This window comes from Coloeus monedula (genome assembly GCF_965178545.1).
Source record: "Coloeus monedula genome assembly, chromosome: 5".
In the NCBI taxonomy this organism is placed as follows: Eukaryota; Metazoa; Chordata; class Aves; order Passeriformes; family Corvidae; genus Coloeus; species Coloeus monedula.
This window is the reverse complement of record NC_138785.1, coordinates 16577306-16599207: the sequence shown is the minus strand read 5'-3', so window position 1 is coordinate 16599207 and position 21902 is coordinate 16577306. Positions and strand designations below refer to the sequence as shown.

General features: G+C 39.0%; 1 protein-coding gene across 2 annotated transcripts in view; it reads right to left on the bottom strand.

Annotated features, from left to right (window-relative positions):
- Positions 1 to 21902, bottom strand: part of SLC10A7 (solute carrier family 10 member 7) — a 139989-nt gene that overhangs the window by 34663 nt on the left and 83424 nt on the right. For both annotated transcript variants that reach the window (XM_082281250.1, XM_082281251.1), the window contains exons 6-7: positions 13092 to 13127; positions 1035 to 1118 (exon numbers count right to left, since the gene is read on the bottom strand). In XM_082281250.1, coding sequence (XP_082137376.1) covers positions 1035 to 1118; positions 13092 to 13127 — 120 coding nt within the window. The remainder of the gene's footprint in view (positions 1 to 1034; positions 1119 to 13091; positions 13128 to 21902) is intronic.

Sequence of the window (21902 nt, the reverse complement as noted above, 5' to 3'; positions counted from 1 at the left end):
GGTGCTCCTTTATAGCCTCTGCTTTCATTTGCCTGTATTTTAACCATGCCTTCCATTTCAGAGTCTGCTTTAGGTTGACAAAATCCAGAAAGTTCCAGCTGAACCCAGAGTTCAAGTGGATGATACAATGAGCTTCAAATCCCACTAATATTCCCTCTGTGCATTCTGAATGCCTGAGAACAACAAATACTTACAAGAGTTAGAATTAAGGTGCTTTAGTGCCCAAGAACAGTGGTGACAGTTCTTACGCTGTTGTAATTTCCCACCATGACATGGGAGGAAAAAATAACTAAAGTTAACATTTGTGAACAGGCACTACAGAGACAAGGATCATAGAAAACCTTATATATGCAATTAGTATTTTTACATTCCATGGAAATTTTCATCATATGCCATGAAAAATAGGGCTTTATGTAAACATATGAACAATAAGTATAAAATTAAATATTGAACAACTGCTCATTTCAACAAGAAGTATCTTTCACCCAGAGTAACATGATAGAGGAGTCATGCAGAAATACTTTGTGCAACTAAACCCCTTATTGCAAAGCATAAGCAAAATAGTTCAAGGAGCCTTAATTTTATGATTTCTTAACTTGTGACCAATAAGCCTTTATATGTTTATTAATGTTGAGATGTTTTTATTCCTGTAATTATTAGTAGATACTAGGGAGGACTTCCTTCACCCCCCAGGCAAAGGGCATGTGACAAAAGGACTGTGTAGTAGTCTCAAAGCTTATTTGTATGGGGCTGGAATTTCTCACAGCCTGGGCTGCCATTTTTGCCACTTTTTTGTTCGCGAGCTCCCTCCTTGCTCTGCAGCAGCATATGTTTGTGGTAGTGAGGGACAAATGCTCAATCTCAACAAAGATCAATGTGGCTCCAGGGAGCACTGTAGCATCTTTTCCCTGATACTAGACTTCACTATCCTGAGGCTATTCTTATGTGGCAGCTTATCAGGTTGCCAGTCTGTCTTTAAGATAGCTCTCTTTATCTTGTTTTTTTAAATAAGAATGTATATTTAAAAGACATACCTGTCCAATAATAAGAGGGACTACAACAGTCATAAACAGCTGCGAGAATATGGATGTAAAAGGCACAGAGGAGGATGATCCAAGCTACAAAATAAAGATATACCATTAACACTGCACTTTTTCTTAGTATCTGCAAATTTCATACACAGATATCACACGTTAATATGCATTTTATTTTACACGTAAAAACTGTATGTGCACTGGAAGGAGCTGCACACATGTTTAATAGTTAAGTCACAATAAAGCATTCATGTTCCACAAAACAGAACTAAACCAATCTCTGATTATTTTATAACCTAGGGTAATATTTCCATCAATATTCATTTAATTGAAAACCTGCTACACATATACACCAAGTAAATCATATAAGCATTTGTAGGATGATAGTCTAAAGAGACAAGGAGTGAATCTTCCTAATTAAGCAGCTTGACTTACTTTACCACTTACACAAACATCAAGCATCAAAAATCAATGTAGTTATTTCAATAAATAAATGAAAATAATAAAATAGTGAAGACAACATTCACATGTTTTATTTCAATGCTGTTAAAAAAGAGATCTACTGGAAGAATATAACTATTCTTTCATTAAGACAACTGAACTGACAGGCTTAGTCTTCAAATTGGTGATCTCTCTAACTACAACGTAAATGCTAAAAGTATTTTCTTTTAAGATGCAGAAAATCGGAACACACACACCCACAAAAGTCAGTGGGATTTTTGGAACCTGCTTCAGAATGTTTAGGAAAATAGACAGTATTTTTTGCATTCTGATGGGACTTGTTTTAGGCTAGGTAATTGGAAAGGTTCATTTAATGTAATTTAACACCTCTTTAACAGCAATAGAACATGCATTAAGAAATATATACTAAGAAGACCGAATAGCATTGTCAGAGCTCTCATAGACAACCACTTGCTTCACGATGAGGTAAAGGACACAGCATTGAGGTTTTCACAGACCCACTCTATTTTATATTTTGCATTTCACTTTAGAGATTCTCAGAATGACGAGAGAATTCAGAATCTTTTCAGCACCATCTAAATGATGCTGATTTCCTACAACGTTCTTAAATACATGGTTCTCATAGATTATACTCAGATTGGATTATACTTTTCTCACTTACCTCCCTTTCCGAGCTACCTGCATGACAGACAAGGTGATCGTGCAACCTAGTAACTTTCTATAAGTCTGCCTTGAAATATCTACATATGGCCATACAAATGGGTTTGGCATAAAACAAGATTCTTCATAAATTCAAAGAACACAAAAATCAGAAATTTCATATGCTGAAGTATTTTACTTTATGCAGAAACCTACAGCTGCGCTGCTTTTTTGTACATGAACATTTGTATATGCACTGCGTGGGAAATCAGCGAACACGCCTGTGGGTGATGTCTCTGGGCAAATGGAGAATTTGGTGCAGGCAAATGGCATCGGATTTCATATGTCCCTTTCTGAATACACTCTTTCTGGGTGGAGAGTCTCAGGAGGAACGTACAGGATCTGGCTGTTTCCTATGTACTACCTTAACTGGCAATATCAGCTAAGACTCAGTCTGACCACTTAATAAATTACAGCATCTTGTCACCATCACCTCCAACTTTAAGAATGTGGGCACAAAAAATGTGTGGAGGGGACCTGAGGATGATGTCACAGCTGAGAATTGTGGTCTGCACGTTGGGTGCGAGTAAGAGCACTGAGATTATGGAGCCCAAATCTCCCATGGAGTCAAGAGGGAGAAGTAACAGTTTGCATAGGGAGATTCAGATCACCCACGTGAGTACCCAAAGTCTGGCAGTGCAGCCAGATCCCCAAGGGCCACAGGGGTCTCTGAGTGTTTCCCTACAGAAAGCACAGAACTCCATCATCCCAGTCATGATCTCCTTGTTGTTTTAATTCTTGTAATGAGCTTCTGAAATTTTAAAAGCGTCTTAGTTTTTCAAACTGTATTTGGACTTATTGTTATGTGCTGAGGAGCTAAAAGCATTACTTACTGTATACTCCAGAAAGCGTTTTGCAAGTGAAAGTGAAGATTTTTAAACTTTAAAATCGGCCTGGGCCACAGAGGAGTGAATCTAAGCAAGCAGTCTGCATGCCAGGACACTTGCATAGCTTCACAGAACTTTGGCAGTGACTCCTGTGCTTTTCTATAAAAATGTTGATTGGACTTTGCTCACGACTTCCAAGCTTTATGCTCAGTGGATGCATAATCAGTTTCTAAGTCAGGAATGAAAAACTATTCAACAGCATAATATGCTGCTGGAAAAGGCATAGTCTTGCCAGATTTTTAAAATATTACTTCAAATGTAGCGTCTTCAAACTGTGATGGATTTTTAAGCACTTTGTGTATATATAAGGATATGTTCTGCTTTGGATGCAGGGTTTTTGGTATTTGTTTTGTTGTGTTTTTTACATAATTACAAACTGCATTAAAGGTACTGATATTACTCTTCAAACAGACTTCTAAACTTTGACTCCTTCTGTATATTTTGACAATAACTTCAGTGGGCTGGTTTTTTTCAAAATCCATCTGTTAGATTATGTCTATCAACTCTTACCTTAACCTTAAATATACTTCCTGAGAAGGACACAGAAGAGAAAATATAGGCTGAGGAGAAGGTATGAACTTCACAATTACACAGGAGAAAAAGACATTTTAACCCAGACTCTGGACATACAGTGGCTAATCATGAGGAGTCAAAATTACTGAAGAACCCACAGCTAATGGAAGCATAATCTGACCAGGGTCTTCTTAACATCTGTAGCATGAAAACTCATCAGACTCAGAACCCTAAGTGTCCCACGGACTCTCACACATTGCCTGGGTTCCAGAGTTCCTTTGAACACATCCTTTGGATATGTCTGCCGCATCCGTTTTGAGAAAGAGGAGTGAGAACTGAGGAACAGAGGAAACAGAAATCTTGATATAATGTTAATCAAACCTTCCTACACACAAAATGCAAATATTCTGTCTGAATGAATAAATAGGATTTCAATCCTTTAGGATTTTTTAGTTGGATCAAGCTAAGTTCTGTGCTCCATTAGCTGTCATTAGGTTTTTTTTAAAACTAACTACCTAGATGATTTGCATTGCACAGAAATTAGAATTATGCTAAAATGGCTGATTATCTTTGGCTGCCCTCCTTGTTATAATCACCTCCATGCCTAAAAATGAACCTTTCTTCAATGGCAAACAGAAGTACTGTAAGAACTGGCATAAAAACATCACGAAATCAAACTGCTGATTTATGGCTGAAAAAAACCCACACCTGCCTGACTGGAATGATGTATGGAAGATAAAATGCACCACTTAATGAAGAAGGAATCACAGATTTTCATACCACCATATTATCTATGCTTATTTAGGAACATTTTTTAAAATTTGATATTGTGAGGAGATTGTTACACACTATTCTGGATAGCAGCATTTCAGTTAAAGGTTTAGTAATAAGTCAGCCCTGCTTTAATAGACTCACTATTCAAAAAGAGACCCTAAAATTTCCTGCTTGGGGAAAGACACTTTTCACTTAAATAATCGGAGTGATTTCAGCAGGGCAACTCAGATAAGCAGAAAGAGAATTCCAGGCAACTCTTCCCAAACAATTCTGTCACCATGCAGTACTTCAAACCTGACCTGCAGCATTCTTGCTAATTTAGTCCTAGACCTTTCTTCTCAAGAGACCGCCTGTTTTAAAAAACCACGACAAATTATTTAGTGGGTTTCTTTATGAGTTTGTGGTAGAAACACTGGCTTATCCTTAATTAAAAGGCTATATTTAACTGGATATGGTAAAAAAACCAAAGAGCAAAACCCAACCTTCCTTGCATAAAACCAAGACAATTCCATCTCCCAGCCTAGACTGTCTCCACAAGCCAGACGCTCCATTCTTATTTTTCTGGCTGACCAGGCAGGTATGACAGTGGGTGTTCCCACGTCTACACCTCCATGGACTCAGAAGAAACACATCCTCCCAGTCCCCCCAAATAACAGCCCAGTGGCACATGTGCTGCACACATTGTGTCCACTTTGGAGCAGGCTATCCTTTGGGGGTGGCTTTTACTCTCCCAGTGCTCTCCTGCAATTAATGCTTCCTCAGGTTGTGTCTTTGTGCTCTTCACACACCGTCAACCAGCTTCAGCCTCAGCAGTGGTTGAGCACAGAGGAGGAAGTGAGGCAGGGGTGAAAAGAGGGCAGAACTGATGGGGAGGGGCACTACTGGCTGCTCTCTTACACGAGATACTCAATTTTAAGCTTTTCTTTTCCACATTCTGGTGGAAACATCTGGCTACTCTGACACTCTATTTAAATTTTGCATTCAGTGCTGTATTGTCACTGCTTCTGGTTCCTCTCATTCAGCCCAGATCCAGCTGCCTCAGAGGCCTGTCTGGACCACCCCATGACCTAATCCCTTTACATCCTGTTGTGGATGGCAGGCCCATCACTAAAAGGACACAGAAAGCAACGCACTTTTGGAAAAGATGTGGATGGGATCCAGTTCAGTGATGAAGGGCAATGAACAAGAAGTATTTCCAGCTGAACGAAGTCCTCCCTTGCTTTGGACTCTTTCCAGAGCCCTTATCCTGACCCAGTCATTGCAGCATGTTACAGTACAGCAGAAGAATAACCACGTGTCCCTCCGTAACCCAGGTATGTGGCAAATGGAAATGCTTTGCTGGGAACACTCTACCATGGGCAGTAATGATGCTGGTGCTCTGGGACATAGGGAGCAGTTGGAAGAGCACTGATACACTCCTGTGAGTTTCACAGTGCCCAGCTCCAGATTTCAGGTAGGAGGTCGAAAGAGGTCATTCCTACATAACATCTAAACAGAGCTGACAGGTCACGGGGGTGTCCTTCCCACCCCCCTGCTTTACAGGCACTCACATGCAGAGCCCTCAGACGTCTCAGTAAGGCAGAGAAGCTGTGCAAGAGATGCCAGCTCCCAGCCACTGACCAACAGTCATTGACTGGTACTGAAATAATCCACCTTGAATGGGTAGAAGGGAAGGGGAGGAATATCACTGAGAATGGAGTTTTTATAGAACACATTTTAATTTTAAAAGAAAGCTTTTAATTATACCTGTCAAAAACTGCAAATTGTCTCTTCCCTCAGAAAGGGGCAGATATACAATAGAGATTGCATCCAGTGCTTTGGCAGTCACGTATTTTAACAGAGATCTTTCACTGTTATTCTTCAAAATTAAACTTAAGTCCCCAGTTCTGCTAAATAACAAGATACATTTTGCAAATTCTTGCATATTCTATATGCTTGTGTGGCTGTGGGAACTGATTTGGCACAAATAAAAAAGTATCTAGTTGTCTACATATACCCTCCAGTTCCATTGGCAAATAAAAAAAAAAAAATCTAAGTTTTACATTCAGAAGTATGGAAAAAGAAAAGCTGACAATCTTGACTTTTTTTTTTTATTATTATTTCCTGGCTTGGGCAATGAGACTGTATATTTTGAGTTTCCCTTGTTAAAGTGATCACAGATGCCTAATCCCTTTTGGGTTCCCCTATAACACATTAAATACCAAGCCAATCCAAACATACCTGTGGATTTTACAGCCTTTTATAGAGCTGTAAAAATAACCATAGGTATTCTTCATCTGAAATACACCAGAGCTACTCTTCCACTTAACTGTGCTGCAATGATCTGAAGGGTTAATGTACAGAAACAAGATCAAGTTTACAACCCAGAAACACCTAAATGGGAATTAGATTAATACCCTTGGAGAGCTGGGACTGAAGGACTAGCATCCAGAAATCCTGCTGCAAAAAAGGGGGTGGCTAAGTGGAGACATAGATTAGTCAATACAGAGAAATTAAGAACCATGAATATTATTTATCCATGGAAAATAAAACTGTGATGTACCAGAAGAAATAAATCAGTCGAGGTAGGGGATACTGGAGACATTGCACAAGGCCTGGATAAGCCTTTGGTGAAGCAAATTGCACAACTGTGCAGGATTCGTATTACCTCAGCTGAAGAAGGAATTAAAACTGGAGCAGGTGCACAAAACACCTCAGATTAAGGGATTTGTTTTATGAATTTAAAGATTAGAAATGCATGGCTTGTTTAGCCTTGCTGACTGAAGGCTGGCAAAGAGAAGGTCTGAGCCAGGATGATAAATTTTATAGAAGTGCTATTCAGATGTATAACACTGGCAACAAAGACAAATGGATTAAACATCCTTAACCAGTACTTACTGGAAATTAGTTTTCTATTCATCAGAGACATGAGTTTCTAATATTGCAAGGGTGGAGGGAGAGCAAAAATCCTTACTTTTAGGCTGGATCATGCTCAGTTTCAAGGTGAATTTCACAGCATGGAAAAGAGGTGGATTGGGTGAGTCGGGATGGGAGCCTCCTGGTAGCCCGAATCTACGATCCTATGATTAAGATGTGTGATTAACTTCTGCCCATGTTGAAGCAGGTTGTGCACTTGAAAGGCTCCCCTAGTTTTATATAGATGAAAATCTCAAGAGCAATAACATGTAGAAAAGCACCTAGAAAAATCTACAGTATTTTGTGTGTGTGTCAGGAACAAGGAGGGTCCCTATTATTCTCTGTTACTTATTCCAATTTAATAACAAAGCCATAAAAGGTGAATGTGAAAAAAAGCAATAAAATTACTAAGTAAATTTTTCATAGCAGTTCTTCTTTAGAACTTCATTAGGAAGTTCTAGTTAATTGTAAAGAGCTTGGATCAGATCAGAGAATTTTGTTTTCCCAGTGATTAAAGAAGAAAGGAAACGGTGAGGTAAATAACCAGGTAGAAATAATGATGCACTTTAAATCTTCCACATGAATGAGTTGATCTGTTAACAGCTAATGCACTCTGCTGCTCCCCCTCTCTTCCCCCCACCGTAATCAGCCTTTTGTCACATACCAGTGAAATCCATTAGCTGCAACTTCCTTATCAACTTCCAAGGCTTTCCAGCTACTAAGATATTTGCATATTTAACGATTCATTTGACTGGTATCAACTCTCACTCACCAAGTGCTTGAGAAGGAAAACAAGGCACAGTGTGTAGAAATCCTGTTTAAAAACAAAAAAGTACCGGCAGCTCCTTTCAATAAACAGATTTATGTGAATTAATGGGATTGGAGTAGACTTGGCAAAAATCTGAGAAGTATCAACAACTTTTGGACCCATATTTTAATTTAAAGATTGTGAGTACAGGGGAAAGCTCTTCAGTATTTAAATCAGCTTCTAATTTCACTCACTTTATTTCACTTTTTTCTGCAGTACTTGCACCAAATTTCCTTCACTTGTCTACTCCTGAATTCTCTCAGCAGTGTTACTTTCTAGTACTTATGACATCACCACTACAATGCCAACATAAAAATAAATATGCAGAAATCAGGAACAGGAGCAAGCTGATAGAGCCTTGGGAAGATTCTGTTTTGACACAAATGTCATGGTAGTCTTATTGGTAAAAGAGCTAACGGGGGAGTAATGCCTGACAGTCACACAGAGGGGTTGCCAAGTGTGTCTTTATATACACATGAATTTTGTATTGGGTCTTTAACACTCTGCATTAACTGCTTTGCAGGCATGCTTCTGAAGAACGGGAAGTACATAGAAATGTAAAATACTGACTTATCTCTTAACAGTTTTTGATGGCTTTCAATAGATTCACACACTGAAGACTTTTGTTACTTTGACAGCTAAACTGGCTGTGTTTTCAGCAACTGAAGACACCACATCTGTCAGGCACTGAGTGTCTCACCACCAAGGGGAACACCAACGGAGTGGCAAAGCTGGGATACTATGCCATAACAACCACAGCATCACATTTGGCTCCAACAGGTAGGCAGATGACTGAGAGCTTGTATTTTGATACCTATTACAATCAACAAAATCCCAAGCTTGTGTGGCTGGGTAGACTTGCCAGTCCATGTGCTCAGCCAACTTTTAGGACAAATGGGGCAACTCTATCCCAGTGTGGCTGGGAAGCAACAGAGCCACTTTCACCCAAGTAAGGCAACTCTGCATCACCCTCTTAGTACAACATCTATGTTCATGCTGTTTTCACAGCAAATCCGAGACATGACCTTGCTTGAGGCATCAGCCTGGCCTCCATCCCATGCAATACAAAGGCACGTGAAATCCCTCAGTGGAAATAAACCTGCATTCATACATACTCCTTTTTTCCCATGACTAAATTTACAATCTAAGGGGATAGAAGTGAGGTGATACAGCTACAATTGTTGCAGAGTTCAGTGCTCCTGAAATTCTGTATTTCAAACAAGGTGTCATAAAAAGGTGTTGACATCTTGAGGTTGTCAGATCACAGCACTATTATCTTCACAGTGTGACAACACCTTTGTTTTAACTGTCTTCTAGTAATGTAAATAGGCCAAATTGCAGCATATTTAAGAATTCAAATCATAAACTGTTATTAGGAATCATGTAATGTAACAAATACTGAAGGAAATAACTAAACAACACACAGAACAAGTTGTGGTAAGTAAAGATGGACAAGTGCTTTACTTCCTCAGTTATTTAATGATAGCAATATAGCTATTTTCAAAAGCAAAATTTAGTCTACACCATTTCTAGTTGATGGGGTTTTTTTCCTCCTCAAATGCCTTTGAGAAAACAAAACTTATTTCTCTGCTTTAAAATTTTTCATGATCAATCTGTTACCTCTGGCTTCAGCTAAGCGTGCAAAGCGACAAGAGGGAGATGGACAGCCTCACTCTCTGAATGATTTGGTACACAGACGCCTGATCATTGTTAATGAAGCACTGCAGAATGCTGCAAAGAAATATCAAACAGCATAACCTCATGCTAACTTGAAACTGATTTAACTTTGTTTCAACACTCCTGCTCACCACATGTATGAACTCCAATTATATACAGTTATGGGACATTGCCCATTCGTAACATCTTTGCTGGGAATGTGACATATTAACTGTTAATAACAAGGGTTAACATGAAGATGGTGATACTGCTGATGAACATATCTGGGAAGAAAGATTCAATAGCCTCTTATTAGGCAAAATGTTAATCAGAGGTATCTGTGACAAAGTCAGATATTCTTTATAAAATTTAGCTAAGCATCCTCATACAGTCCAGCAATTACATGCACAGTATTTAAGGCTTCATTATATTAATCCAAACCTCTTATAATGTTACTTTTGAGTAAGCTTTACACCAGAAGTTTCATTCCAGAAATACACTTTTCAGAAATGTAACTGTAGTCCTGTTCAACATTGTTCATTTAAGATGATAAATTCTTTGCATTAAGTACACTGTTTATTATAGCTTCAACATGCTTTTATCAATGTTGTTTAGACAATTTATATTTACATTACTGGGCAGTTATGAACAAAAAGGCAGTTCAGAACATTTTATTCTCTGGTGCACACAGGGCAAAATATAAACAATAACTGCTACCTCAGGTTAAGCTATATAACAAAAACAAGCTAATAGACAACAATGTATTTTATTTCTGGCAGCACTAAAGGTATTTTATGCACTGTACACAGGGAGGCTAACAAATATGATCACTAATGCAATATAGCATTCAGACTAGCATAGCACAACTGTGTGGAAGAGTTAATGCTCGTGAGTACCAGACTCGGGAACTAAAATTCATTGATGACATTGACTTGAAAGATCCATGAATAGCATTTGGAAGGCCAGCTCAGTTAATTTTGAGGTAAAGAGAAGTTTTATTTTGAAACTTGAAAATTCTACCCTGCAATAATTAAGCATTAAGGGTAAGTTGCATGACTAAACTGATGAATGGTTTAGAGAAGATAACCAGCAATTTTCTAGTCAGTGTTTCTCACTCCACAGCAACTCCCCAATACCACATGAAATGATGAAGCTGCAGGTTGTAAGCAAGCATAGAGAAACATGTGAACTGTGTGCTTGAATCCAGTATGTGTTCACCAGGCCAAACGCATCAAGGAAACTCAGAGGAAAACTAGAGAGGTTCACAAGGAAAAAAGGTTTCAGCAGTCCGAACTACAGACTGTGAGGACATGGGAACTCAGGGTGTGCACATTTAGCTGTCCTAAATACCTATCACCGGATAAACTGAACCTTCAGAGAAGGCAAGCCTCATCTTAGCAAAGTGTGCTGCTGGGCTGACCAGAATGCTGCTCTTCATGTGTGAAACCCTCAACAAAGACCTCAAGAAGTTTTAAATATTTACATACCACAAGAGAAGTCCTCAAGTTTTGGGCTTTGTGACAAATACCCACAGTTTTTGTAACTCCCCTCATCCCCAGACTAGTTTGCTTATCACACTTGATGAAAAAGCAATTATTGTGCCTATCTTCCTCAAGAAAAGCAAGCCCAAGTCATGCTACAAAACACCCAAAAATTAATGTGCATTTTACACACTTCTCATACAAATGTGTCCAGGGCTGGTAGGAAGAACAGAGACATGATTTGCCTTTTTACACACATGAAGTTTTACCACTTCTTCTGAGAAGGAACAGTGAACACTGTATTTATGGGGCAGAATATCTTGTTATCTGTCTATAAAGATGCCAAAGGAAAGATCTTTACCTTGCTTGAAAAGATATGCAGATATTTCCTTAACATTTCATTTTCTGCACAAAATATCCCTTTTGACTATTCAGAGCATCAAACTCAGTGAGGTAAAGCAGGAAGCTACCAGTGAGCAACTGTAAAAAGAGCTGAAGTTTCAGTCACTTAGAAACAAAGGCACAGGTCTAAATGAATGCCTGTGGAAGAAACACATTCCATACACGAGGGAAGAGGACTGGAAAACAGTAAGGCAGGCCATCTTGAATCAACATATTCAGTACAAAAATAACAAAACACCCATCTTTTTTTTAAGAAAAGTTATCTTTTTCAACCTACAATAAGTGTGTGGTCCCAGGTGTGTCGAGAAAACTTTGCTGGTGTGTATCACTCTATACAATACAGTCAAAGCAGTTTGTGTGTGAACACAGCTACATCAATGAACTACAATTTGTTCTAGTAAAAGAAATATCTTCCCACACAGTTATTCTGAAGCAGTAGTTGATGTTACAGCAACTCTCAGAGTACTATTTATCCCAGTTTATGCTGCTATATTAGTATACAGTCCGTATGTTGCTTAAGCATCCCTGCTATAGAACAGTGCATCCCTTGCATGCCACTAATAAATTGTTTCAGACCAACTTCCCACTTCCCCCCTTTCCAGTGTGCTGCTTACATACAAAGCCATCAGTAAGACAAACATAAAAGAAAAGGTATGCCTTCCTTGAAATCATTTAAGTGCTTCAGCCTATATTCCCTGCTCTTCACAAAGCCACAGCCCTCAGCAACATGCACCACATCACACCAGCTATGCCAGCAAATCCTCAAGCTCCAAGACTTCCTGTCTGACAAGGGACTTACTAAAGCACCACCACCCACCTGCAAAAGCCTCTCCATTGTATGCTGACTAAATATCCATGCCTTTATAAAACATGAAGATAAAGCTTGGTCTTCTCCTTTTTTCTTCTACCATGAACTGTAAGAATCCAAGGCCCTCACTGAAGACTAACAATTGGAATAGAAATCTTGAACTAACAGGAATGAAGCAGTATCACATTTAGTGAGGCACAGGGGCTCCAGTAATCTGTCTTGCTAACCTCTACCACAAAAATACCCATAGGCTTAGTTGCCCAAAAGCAAGGCTCTGTTTATCTGAATAATGCTTTTGCAATTATTCTCATCCATTTCAGATCAGTACAATCCTGTCCAGCTCCTGCAAGTGAAAGCTCTCCAAGAGCTCTCCTAACCGAGTTCTCACCCTACCTGATAAGTGTTTTTCTTCTACCCAGCCTGACTAACAGCATATCATTTTGCACTTCTGTAAGACAACAGCTTTTGGTCATCTTAGAATGAAGTGTAGGTTGTGTTTGCATTCACACTTTGATGGCCTTCCTGGGAGGCAGCTGATTTCAAATACTGACCAGAAAAATCTTCTTCATTATTTATGCATTGTGAAAATCACCCAAACTTGCATCTTAAATATAACATCCAGTAGGTCCAAGATTACCCAGTAAGAAGATATTTTAATATCATGATACTTACAAAAAGCAAAAGTAGAAGTGGAGTTATAACAATGCCCTGGAAGAAACAAACAAAAACAGTCTGTTAGAGAGGCAGAATAATCTTTACTTTCTTACCTAAATACATGGAAATACATAAATATCCTTTAACATCATAGAAATTAAATAACAAGCTCAACTTTGCTCTTCACTATGTCCTTCAACATTTGTACAGCTATCATTTTATAAACTACACTCAGCACAAAGTACCTTGTTTTACCTTTTTGCACCTAAACCCTTGTGTTCTAAAAGATCTGATACACAGAAATATGGATCATTTATTAAAAAAAATACATATTAAAGATCTCCCCTCAGTGTGCTGTATCTTAACTTCACTAAGCAGCTCCTCCTTAGGGGGAGACTTGTGATCAAGTCCCATGCCACCCAGTCCCAGGTCCTCTTCTGAGCATAAGCTGCATCAACTGTGATGAATTAGGTGTCGTGACTGTGTAATGTAAGCAGATATTCCCCAAGGAAATGAGCTGAGATCTCAAAACTCATTTCACTTGATTAGACTTCATGTCTCACTGGTAGAAGGCAAGTCTTTCATCTAATTTAATCACACAGGACCACCTCGGCTTTCCACATCCCCCAGGCAGATGCAAGCAAAAAGATTTGTTGTCTTCACTGACAAGGAACAGGTTTAAAGCTGATGATTGGACAAAACAGAGGATTTTAAGTTTCATGAAAGCAAATCTTAGAATGAGTTGTTTGGGTTGGGAGTTAACATGACATGCATCACTTTCAGAGCTGCAAATAGCAATTCCCCATCATCCTTCCATCTGACTTCAATATTTTATTATTGCTCAATAAAATGATTCTATCATTTAATGCATGCTAATTCATAGAGCTTGCTCAGAACTTCTCTAGGCCAAGACTGTTCTTCATCCAGATAGGTCACAAGAAGAGCTAGTTTTTCAGCTATTCACAAACTTTATTTGTAAAGGAAAAATGTCCAAAATGCGCTCACATTTATCTAAAAGGGTGCTTATTTTATGTTTTATTTAGCTGTAAGTGAGAAACAATTGAACAAAAAAAACCAGTTGTCCCCTACTTTTCACCTAACTTTGAGTAACATGGCTTTACTTCAGTCTTTTGGAAGTGAATATAGAGAAAAAATTTAAACAACTAGTTTTGTATTTGCTTTCTGCATCCACAAAAATCACAGATCCAGACAATCAGCCACAGAGAGTTCCTATTGTGCTCCTAAAACAAAATGCAACAAATAAATGCCACAAATTATAGCAGACGAGAAGGATCAAGGAGGTAACAGTTAAGCTGTGCAACTTGAAGGCTCTGCAGAATTTAAAAACATATTTCAAAATAAATAATACATGCCATATCTGACTGCCCCACAGCTTAGCTATCCATAATAATTTATCTTTTTGCAAATGTCACAATTGAGATAGATCATAAAAGACTAAAATGAGAAGTAGAAGCAGTGAGAATTGCTTCAGGGAGTCACTCAGTATTTACAGGAGGTCTAGACCAAAATGCAGATAACAGATATGAAGAAATATAAGTGTTCAAGTACAGCAGCTGGAGAGGAAGAAACAGAAGTTGAGGAAGGGAGGAGGCACCAAGGGCTGAACTGACACTTGCACACAGCAGAATCTATGAGGAAGAACTGACTGCAAGATCTGTGTAATGTAGGTACAACACAGTCTCTTCATCAGAGTGACCCAACTCCAGCTTTTAGGGACTACTGCTAAGCGGACATGAGCCAGACTTTGCCCTTCTTCCCCTATCCCCATTGACAACTACACTGTACACCTCAAATACTACCAAACATTACCAAGTGCCTGAGTATTCCCCTGGCCTCCTGCAACTTTGGGATGGCAGAACACCAGTGCAGCAGGGTTCTACCTTCGGGCCTTTGCACGAGTGAAGAGGAGCATGGATGGAGCAGGACGTGATGCTCCAAAAGCATCCTATACTCCAACTAAGCATTGAGTGTAGGGAGAAGAGAGCACACTGGCAGCTTGAGAACACAGCCAGCTCTCCTCTGAATCTGAAGGAACGCATTGATTCAGCACCATTAGTCATTTCTTATGCACTTCATGCCTTGGTGTGGTTTTATATGTTACCAAAAAAAAAAAAAAAAAAAAAAAAAAAAAGTAGCCAAGGTGAAAAACCAAACCAAACCAAAGCAACCTTCCTCTTTATCTTGCTGATAAATCAAGATGGTGTCCTTCCTCTTTAGGATGGGAGTTGTGACTTGCTACTTATTTACTTTAGAAGCTTGCTGATACTAACACAATGGGCAACAGCCACTGCTAATTCAAAGCATGTGTCACAAAAGGAAACGGCACCTCTGTGACAGTAACACTTCTTGTAATTCTGTAAGTGGAGAGGAAGAAAATCCTCCTATACACCATAAACAGATTCCTGACTGAACATGCTGCAAATCTAGCATTCAAAAGGTCAATTCTAGCAATTTGTTACTAAATTTTGCTATTAGACCTGGTGATCTTAGTAATCAGAAGAGGGTTTCCTGTTGCCTCACCGCAGAAAGGATTTACAAGGTTGAACTTTCCCATTTGCAACTCATAGGCAATTCCCTGGGAAGCTAAACAATTACCTGACAGAACAGACTGTTCATCTTAAAAAATAGATGTTGTTGCTGAATCAGAGTAATTTGATGTTAATGTTTTATTTTGATATGGAGTGCCAGTTTGAAAAACCACAGGGATTACATTAAAACCAAAGGGTTTTTTTCTTCAGTCAGTAGTGCTGTGGTGGCTGTGATGGTTTACAGGTGCAAGCAAGGCAAGATTTATTCAGGGAGGGAACCTCTGTTACCCAGCCAACTGATGGACTTCGGGGATATAAAGCCCATTTATATGTTACCTGAAAACACTGATGTGCTTTTATATGCTAAAGCCCTTCTCTTCAGGTTCCTGCCCCAGATTTGAGGAAGGGCTTACCTGACCATGGTGTATCTGTCTAACAAAAGGCATTACCTTTCCCTGCACACAGCACCTTGCTTCGACACATTACCTCTTCATTAGGAATATGCTCCTCAATGTGCTCATGAGCATTATGTGATGCATTTCAATTCATACCCACTAAAGAATAATAAATAGAGCACTTCGAGTCTAAAGCCTACAGACAGAAAATGCAGGAGACAATTTACATTTTGAAGATAAAACCCAAAGTCTGATTCACTAAGAATAAAGAAAATGTGGCAGAAAACAGTTACTCCAGAGCCCAGCTTGTGCTCCAGCAGAGGCTTCACAAAGATGAGAATATTCTGACACTGGCAGTGTGGCTGCTTTCTAAGACTGCAACTGGCTGAGAAGCACAAAGGAAGCTAAAAATTAAAATAAAGATGACCATTTCTAAGTCCATTGGACACAGAGACCATCAGAGAGGAAAAAGGAACTAAATTTGACAACGCTTTTCCCTGCCTTGCTTTCCAGGCAAGTGCTGTCAAATACATACTGTATGGAGATAAACAGATTGTAGATTAGCACTTCCAGCAAAAGCTGAGCATCTGCCCTTGAGAATGCAAGGTCATTACACAGTTTTAGCATCTTCAAAGTTCGGGTGGAGTGTTAAGCTTCCCGACTGCTGCCCACAATGGAGTCAAAGTTGTAAAGTGACTGCTGTTTGCTATCTGCAGAAAAACTTTCAAGAAATCCATTTACACCTCTGATGTGAAAGACTGACTGAATATATTTCAACGATTTTAGTGGAAAGGGCAGAAAAAAATGTCAGCCTGACATGAGACACTGATACAACATAGGAGTCTGAAGAGTCAGATACCTGGAAACATCTCTCTACAGTAAAGATCATGAAACTGATTTTATGTAAGAGATTTTCAATACAGATTGTGTGTGATAGCATGTACATAAATATACATATTAACAGCAAGGATGTACTTGGAGACCGATTTAATTGTTATTTGCTTTGATTAGATAAAGTTGCTAAGAGGTTTTCTACAGGTTTCATCCAGTACAGCATTGCTGTAGAGCAGGTATTAAGAGGTGTTTATTCTCCGAAAGAATATATAAAATCAATACATGGAATTGGCTGCCAAATCAGACAGGGAGGGGAAGTCACATAATGAATTTGAAACTATGGTGGCAAATCATTAAGAATGAAATTATGCAAATAGGAGGAGAAAGGTGGGCACAGATCCAGAGGGACACATGGTAGAAGACAAGTAGGGATTATTGTAATGAGGCATGAAATACATGTGAACTTTCCTTCGTTTCCTTTACCCACAAATTTCCCGTGCAATTTTTCATCATTCTTACAGGTCATCAGTACGACACGCATGTGGCAATCGCTAGTGAGAAAAACCTTAACCAAAGTCACGTCTGATTTGTATTAACAACCAGGGCTAGAAAGAAAAAAAAGCGTTTTGTAATCAAGGTTCTGAACAAATATGTATTTTCTGAAATCAATTACCTACTCGTGCTTAATGCTACAGATGTTCTTGAATGCTTCATCAGAGCAGGACACAAAAGAAGCAGAAGTGTAAGCAGTTTATGTAAAAACTTACTGGGCAGCATTTCCATGCTACTGATAGGGTAAGGTCTGAGAAAAAAACCTTGTGAACACTGGATCATTTCATCAGAAGACAAGCATAAATGAGAACAAAGTTAGTCTTCATCTGTGTACGGCAGTATTTCTCATATTACTTTATTTCAAGAGTTGCTGGCACTTTTTGGAAAAGAAAGATGAACCAAAAAAAGGATTAGCTCAGTTGGTTGGAGTATGGAGTTAACAATGCCAATAAACCCCAGCCTGCACATCCCACCTCACCATCAAACAAACAAATAAACAGAACTGTAGTTTTTATGACTACAATATGAGAGAGAAACTGTATGTCAAAATATGTATTATTTCTGTTTCTTATGTCTTTTGTTTCCTTGATTTTGTGCTTGGAAGTGGCTTTTCATTTTTTTTTTTTCTTTGTTTTATTTTTAACAAGTTTGCAGACAACTTTATAATGTTTTACATTTTAAAAAGAGAACCCTGCCTCTAGAAAAGTGCTTCTAGGTCTGCATTAGGCATGTTTGTGAGCAACAGGACAGCTAGCACCCAAGTTCTGACAGAATACAGATGTTCTCCAAAAACAGAAATCACAAAACAAAGAAAGTAGGCACTCCATAAAATTCAAAATCTGATTGTTCAGTGTTTTCACTAACATGACAGAGATTGTAAAGACCACGGCAGCACTCAGAGCCAACTCTCAGTCTATTCAAATGAAGGAGAACAAGACTCCCACTATCCTCACCCCTCAGACTGGTCACAGCTCCACAGTTCCACTTCACAGCACCACCCCTGAGTAAACACATTGTTTATTACCTGTGATACCACATTATTCATCATTGTGAATAAACTGATTTAAAGTGTACTCCCATGTCAGACTGCTTGGCAGTAATTGTAACTTCAGACATCATATAGAGAATCATTCCTTCTACTGATACACGGCTTTCACATACCAAAATCTTCAGAAATTAGCTGCCTTCTCCCTTTTTCCATCTGCCCCCATGTAGTTTTAAAACTATGCAGAACCTCTTGACAGACACCACAGATCAAGATAAAACCCCCTATGCTAAATATATATACTTGGTTCCAAACCAGAAGGGCAAAAGCCACTAAAAGTCAAGTTGGAACCAGGCAAGGTCTTGCATTCAGTAGGCACTGAATGCAGAGGGGGCATAACAGAAAAGGGCCTGATAACATGGGTGCAGAGGCAACTGTGAATTTTACATATCTCAGTTTTTAAGTACTAAACCATTTGAACACAAAGATTTCAAATCTGTAACTGAAGTGCCTTAGTCCCTTAGTATTTGGATGCAGTGTCTGCAGGAGCCTCCTTGAGACAACCTTTATATGGGATTTTTAAACAGCTTTTAATATTTTCTAAGCATGGCTATACAAACTATATTGTTCATTTGACTTACTTAAAGATGGCAGTAGAAATGACAGATTTCTGTTGACTGAGATGCTGAAACTGATTTCCACAATAAAGCATGTCCCCCCCTGTTTCTAACACCGTGCCCATGTAAATGACATAAATGTTTGGTTTTATCTCTCGCAATCTCAGAGATTAAATTAGACCTTTCTCATATTCTTGTAATTTCAGTCATTTCCCCAAGATGCAACTTGTGTCCCTGTGTTGCTCCCCCATGGACATCACGGAAGCTCTTGGTGTCACATAATTACCTGTCTTTTGTTTTCCGATTCAATTATTTTCAAAATTATTTCAAGTGTAAAACTCCTACTGCACATCCCTCTTCTGTCAGCTACTCTAATGACATTGTTGGTTCTGAGAAGGCTTATGCAACTGCAATTATTCAAAAAAAAAAGTAATTTAGCTCTTTATGCCCTGTTTTTTATGAAATTACTGTTCTGAAAGCTGGGGAGAACAAAGGCTTATTAATTGATGCTTTTCAGGATGCTAAATACACCCATTCTCCCCATAATAAATAATGGTAACATCTGAAAAGATACTGAAAGGAGTATGAAGTTAAGTTCACACATTTTTGGTAAAATCATAAACATTGTACCACACCAAGATAACAAACTACAATACAAAATCAAAAATGCAATTCTAAGTAACCCTAACTCAACTATAATTATAAACAAACACCACAACAATAGCTGTAACTTATGCAATTAGGCCAATATTGGATTTTAATAACAAAACTGTGAAATTAGAAGCACTATGTTAAAATGGCTTTTGATTTATCAGAAGGGGCAAAATAAACCAGATTTCATATCAACTGTGAGATTATGCAGAGGGCTTTGTGAGTTGTTCCAGACATTGTACCACCTTTGTTCTGTTGTATTTATCGTGGGAATGGACATTAATTTGAAAAAAAAAAAAGAAGGATGAGATGATATTAAAAGGCTTACCAACATCAGATAACAGTAGAAATCAAAAGCATTTCCACTAGTTATTAATAATTACTCTTTGCAGATGTTCCTTTTGCCTACATTTTATACAAGCACGAAAAAATGCAATCAAAAGGAATGTGAGCAGCCAGAGTTCAACAAAAACAGATCAGAAGAACAAGAAATACAGTGATCTGAACTACCAGCAATAACACTACCACACTTGTCACAGATGAAGTGTAAAGAATAGAACCAAAAGGAGAGAGCATTCTTTTCAGTAAAGTTGAGGGGCAAGTTTCTGGTATCAGATTGAGAGTTAAGCCAAGAATAAGAAGAGTATTTTAGAAAGGTAAAACTATGTATAAGCCCAGTTTGCCCGGCTTTCCCAGCAGAGGGCATCTTCAACACATTAGAAATTTGCTTCTTACACAGCAACAGAATAGTTCACAGCAGTAAGGACCCTGAAGTTTTAAAGCAGCTATGAAAGCTTCTTGGTGCTTCGCAGGTGATACGGGAGTAGCATCTGGAATGACGTACAAAATACAACACAGTCTCAGTCAGAGTTGGAAATGACCACTTCCACCAAACGACCTGAAACCATCAGTTAGATGGGAGCTGGCTGGCAGGACGTGGAGTAGCTCCCACAACAGGTGGGATCCCAGGTACTGCTTCTGGCCATACTTCCCACCTGCTGCAACCTCTCCGCAGCAGCTCTGCATGTGACCAAGGAGATTCCAGTGGGCCTTTGTTCACGTATCTGGAACAGGATCAAGCCATATCCACCAAACTTGTAATACCTCCCTGCAACTTCTTCTTGCCTCTCTCTTTCGCAACACATTCAATTCAGCTGTCTTGTTGCCATCTGCAGTGCATTCTAGGATACTGTTGAGCTTGCAGGAGCTACATTTTCCTCTTCCCATTTCCTCTTCACTTGCTTTTGCTGACCATCACTCCTGGCCCCAAGACCTTCTTCCTCTCCTTTACCTTCCACCTCAATGCAGCCTTTTGAAACTTCCTCCTATGCAAATATTTTTCATAATTCCAGCTCATTAAACACTGTTTGTTCCTATTCAAATCAATTTCTCATGGGGTATCAGCAGAGAACAAGATCACTATGGCTCTGCATGTCAGGATAGGAGTTTATACACTGGCATTAAGTGGGCCTTTGCTAGAGGACACAAAAGTGAGAAAGGAACTTTTCAATCATCCACACCCTTACTCTTTTCAGAGTGGCCCCCTTGTCTTTGCAAAAATCCCTTGGACACAATCCTGTAATTTCTACAACTGCAAGCAGGTTCCACACCATATGAGCATGACCTCAGTGGGACTGAGGAGGAAAGGCCCAGAGATTGTAGGATTAGGATGTCTATAGGGATAAGCACAGCCCTTCCTTGAAAAAGGGTTTAAAGTATAGTAAGGACATAATAAACCTAATTACATGTGTTGAGGGATAAATCAGTGAAAGGTATTTTAGTGAAGTCTTAAGGATGCACCACAATTTCTCCTTTGTTTTGTACACAGAAAAAAGAAATGCAGGAGCAGTAACAAACATGTTTCACAAGAAAAGTTAATTTTCAACCCAATTTTTAAGTCTGTTTTCTTGAAGAAGAAAGTTACAAATAATCTAAATTTCCCCTGTATTGCAATCTATGCCGAGTCAGAGGCAAATCCTAATTTAAATTACTAAGAAACCATTCCCAGCAAAGTATGCCAGCCTCAGCACCTCTGCTCCCACAAAGCCATGTGGCACTAGGACAAGATGGCACTAGATGGTGCTGTGGGACCTTCCAAGGAAAACAATCTCATGAACCAGAAGTTACTGTATTGTTCAATTAGCCAGAGAGTTGATTCTGTATTTTGAGACACATTGAAGAGTCCTAAGTCCCAACAAAAGAAACCAGACCCGCAGAAATGGAAGGAACACATGAAGTAAACATTC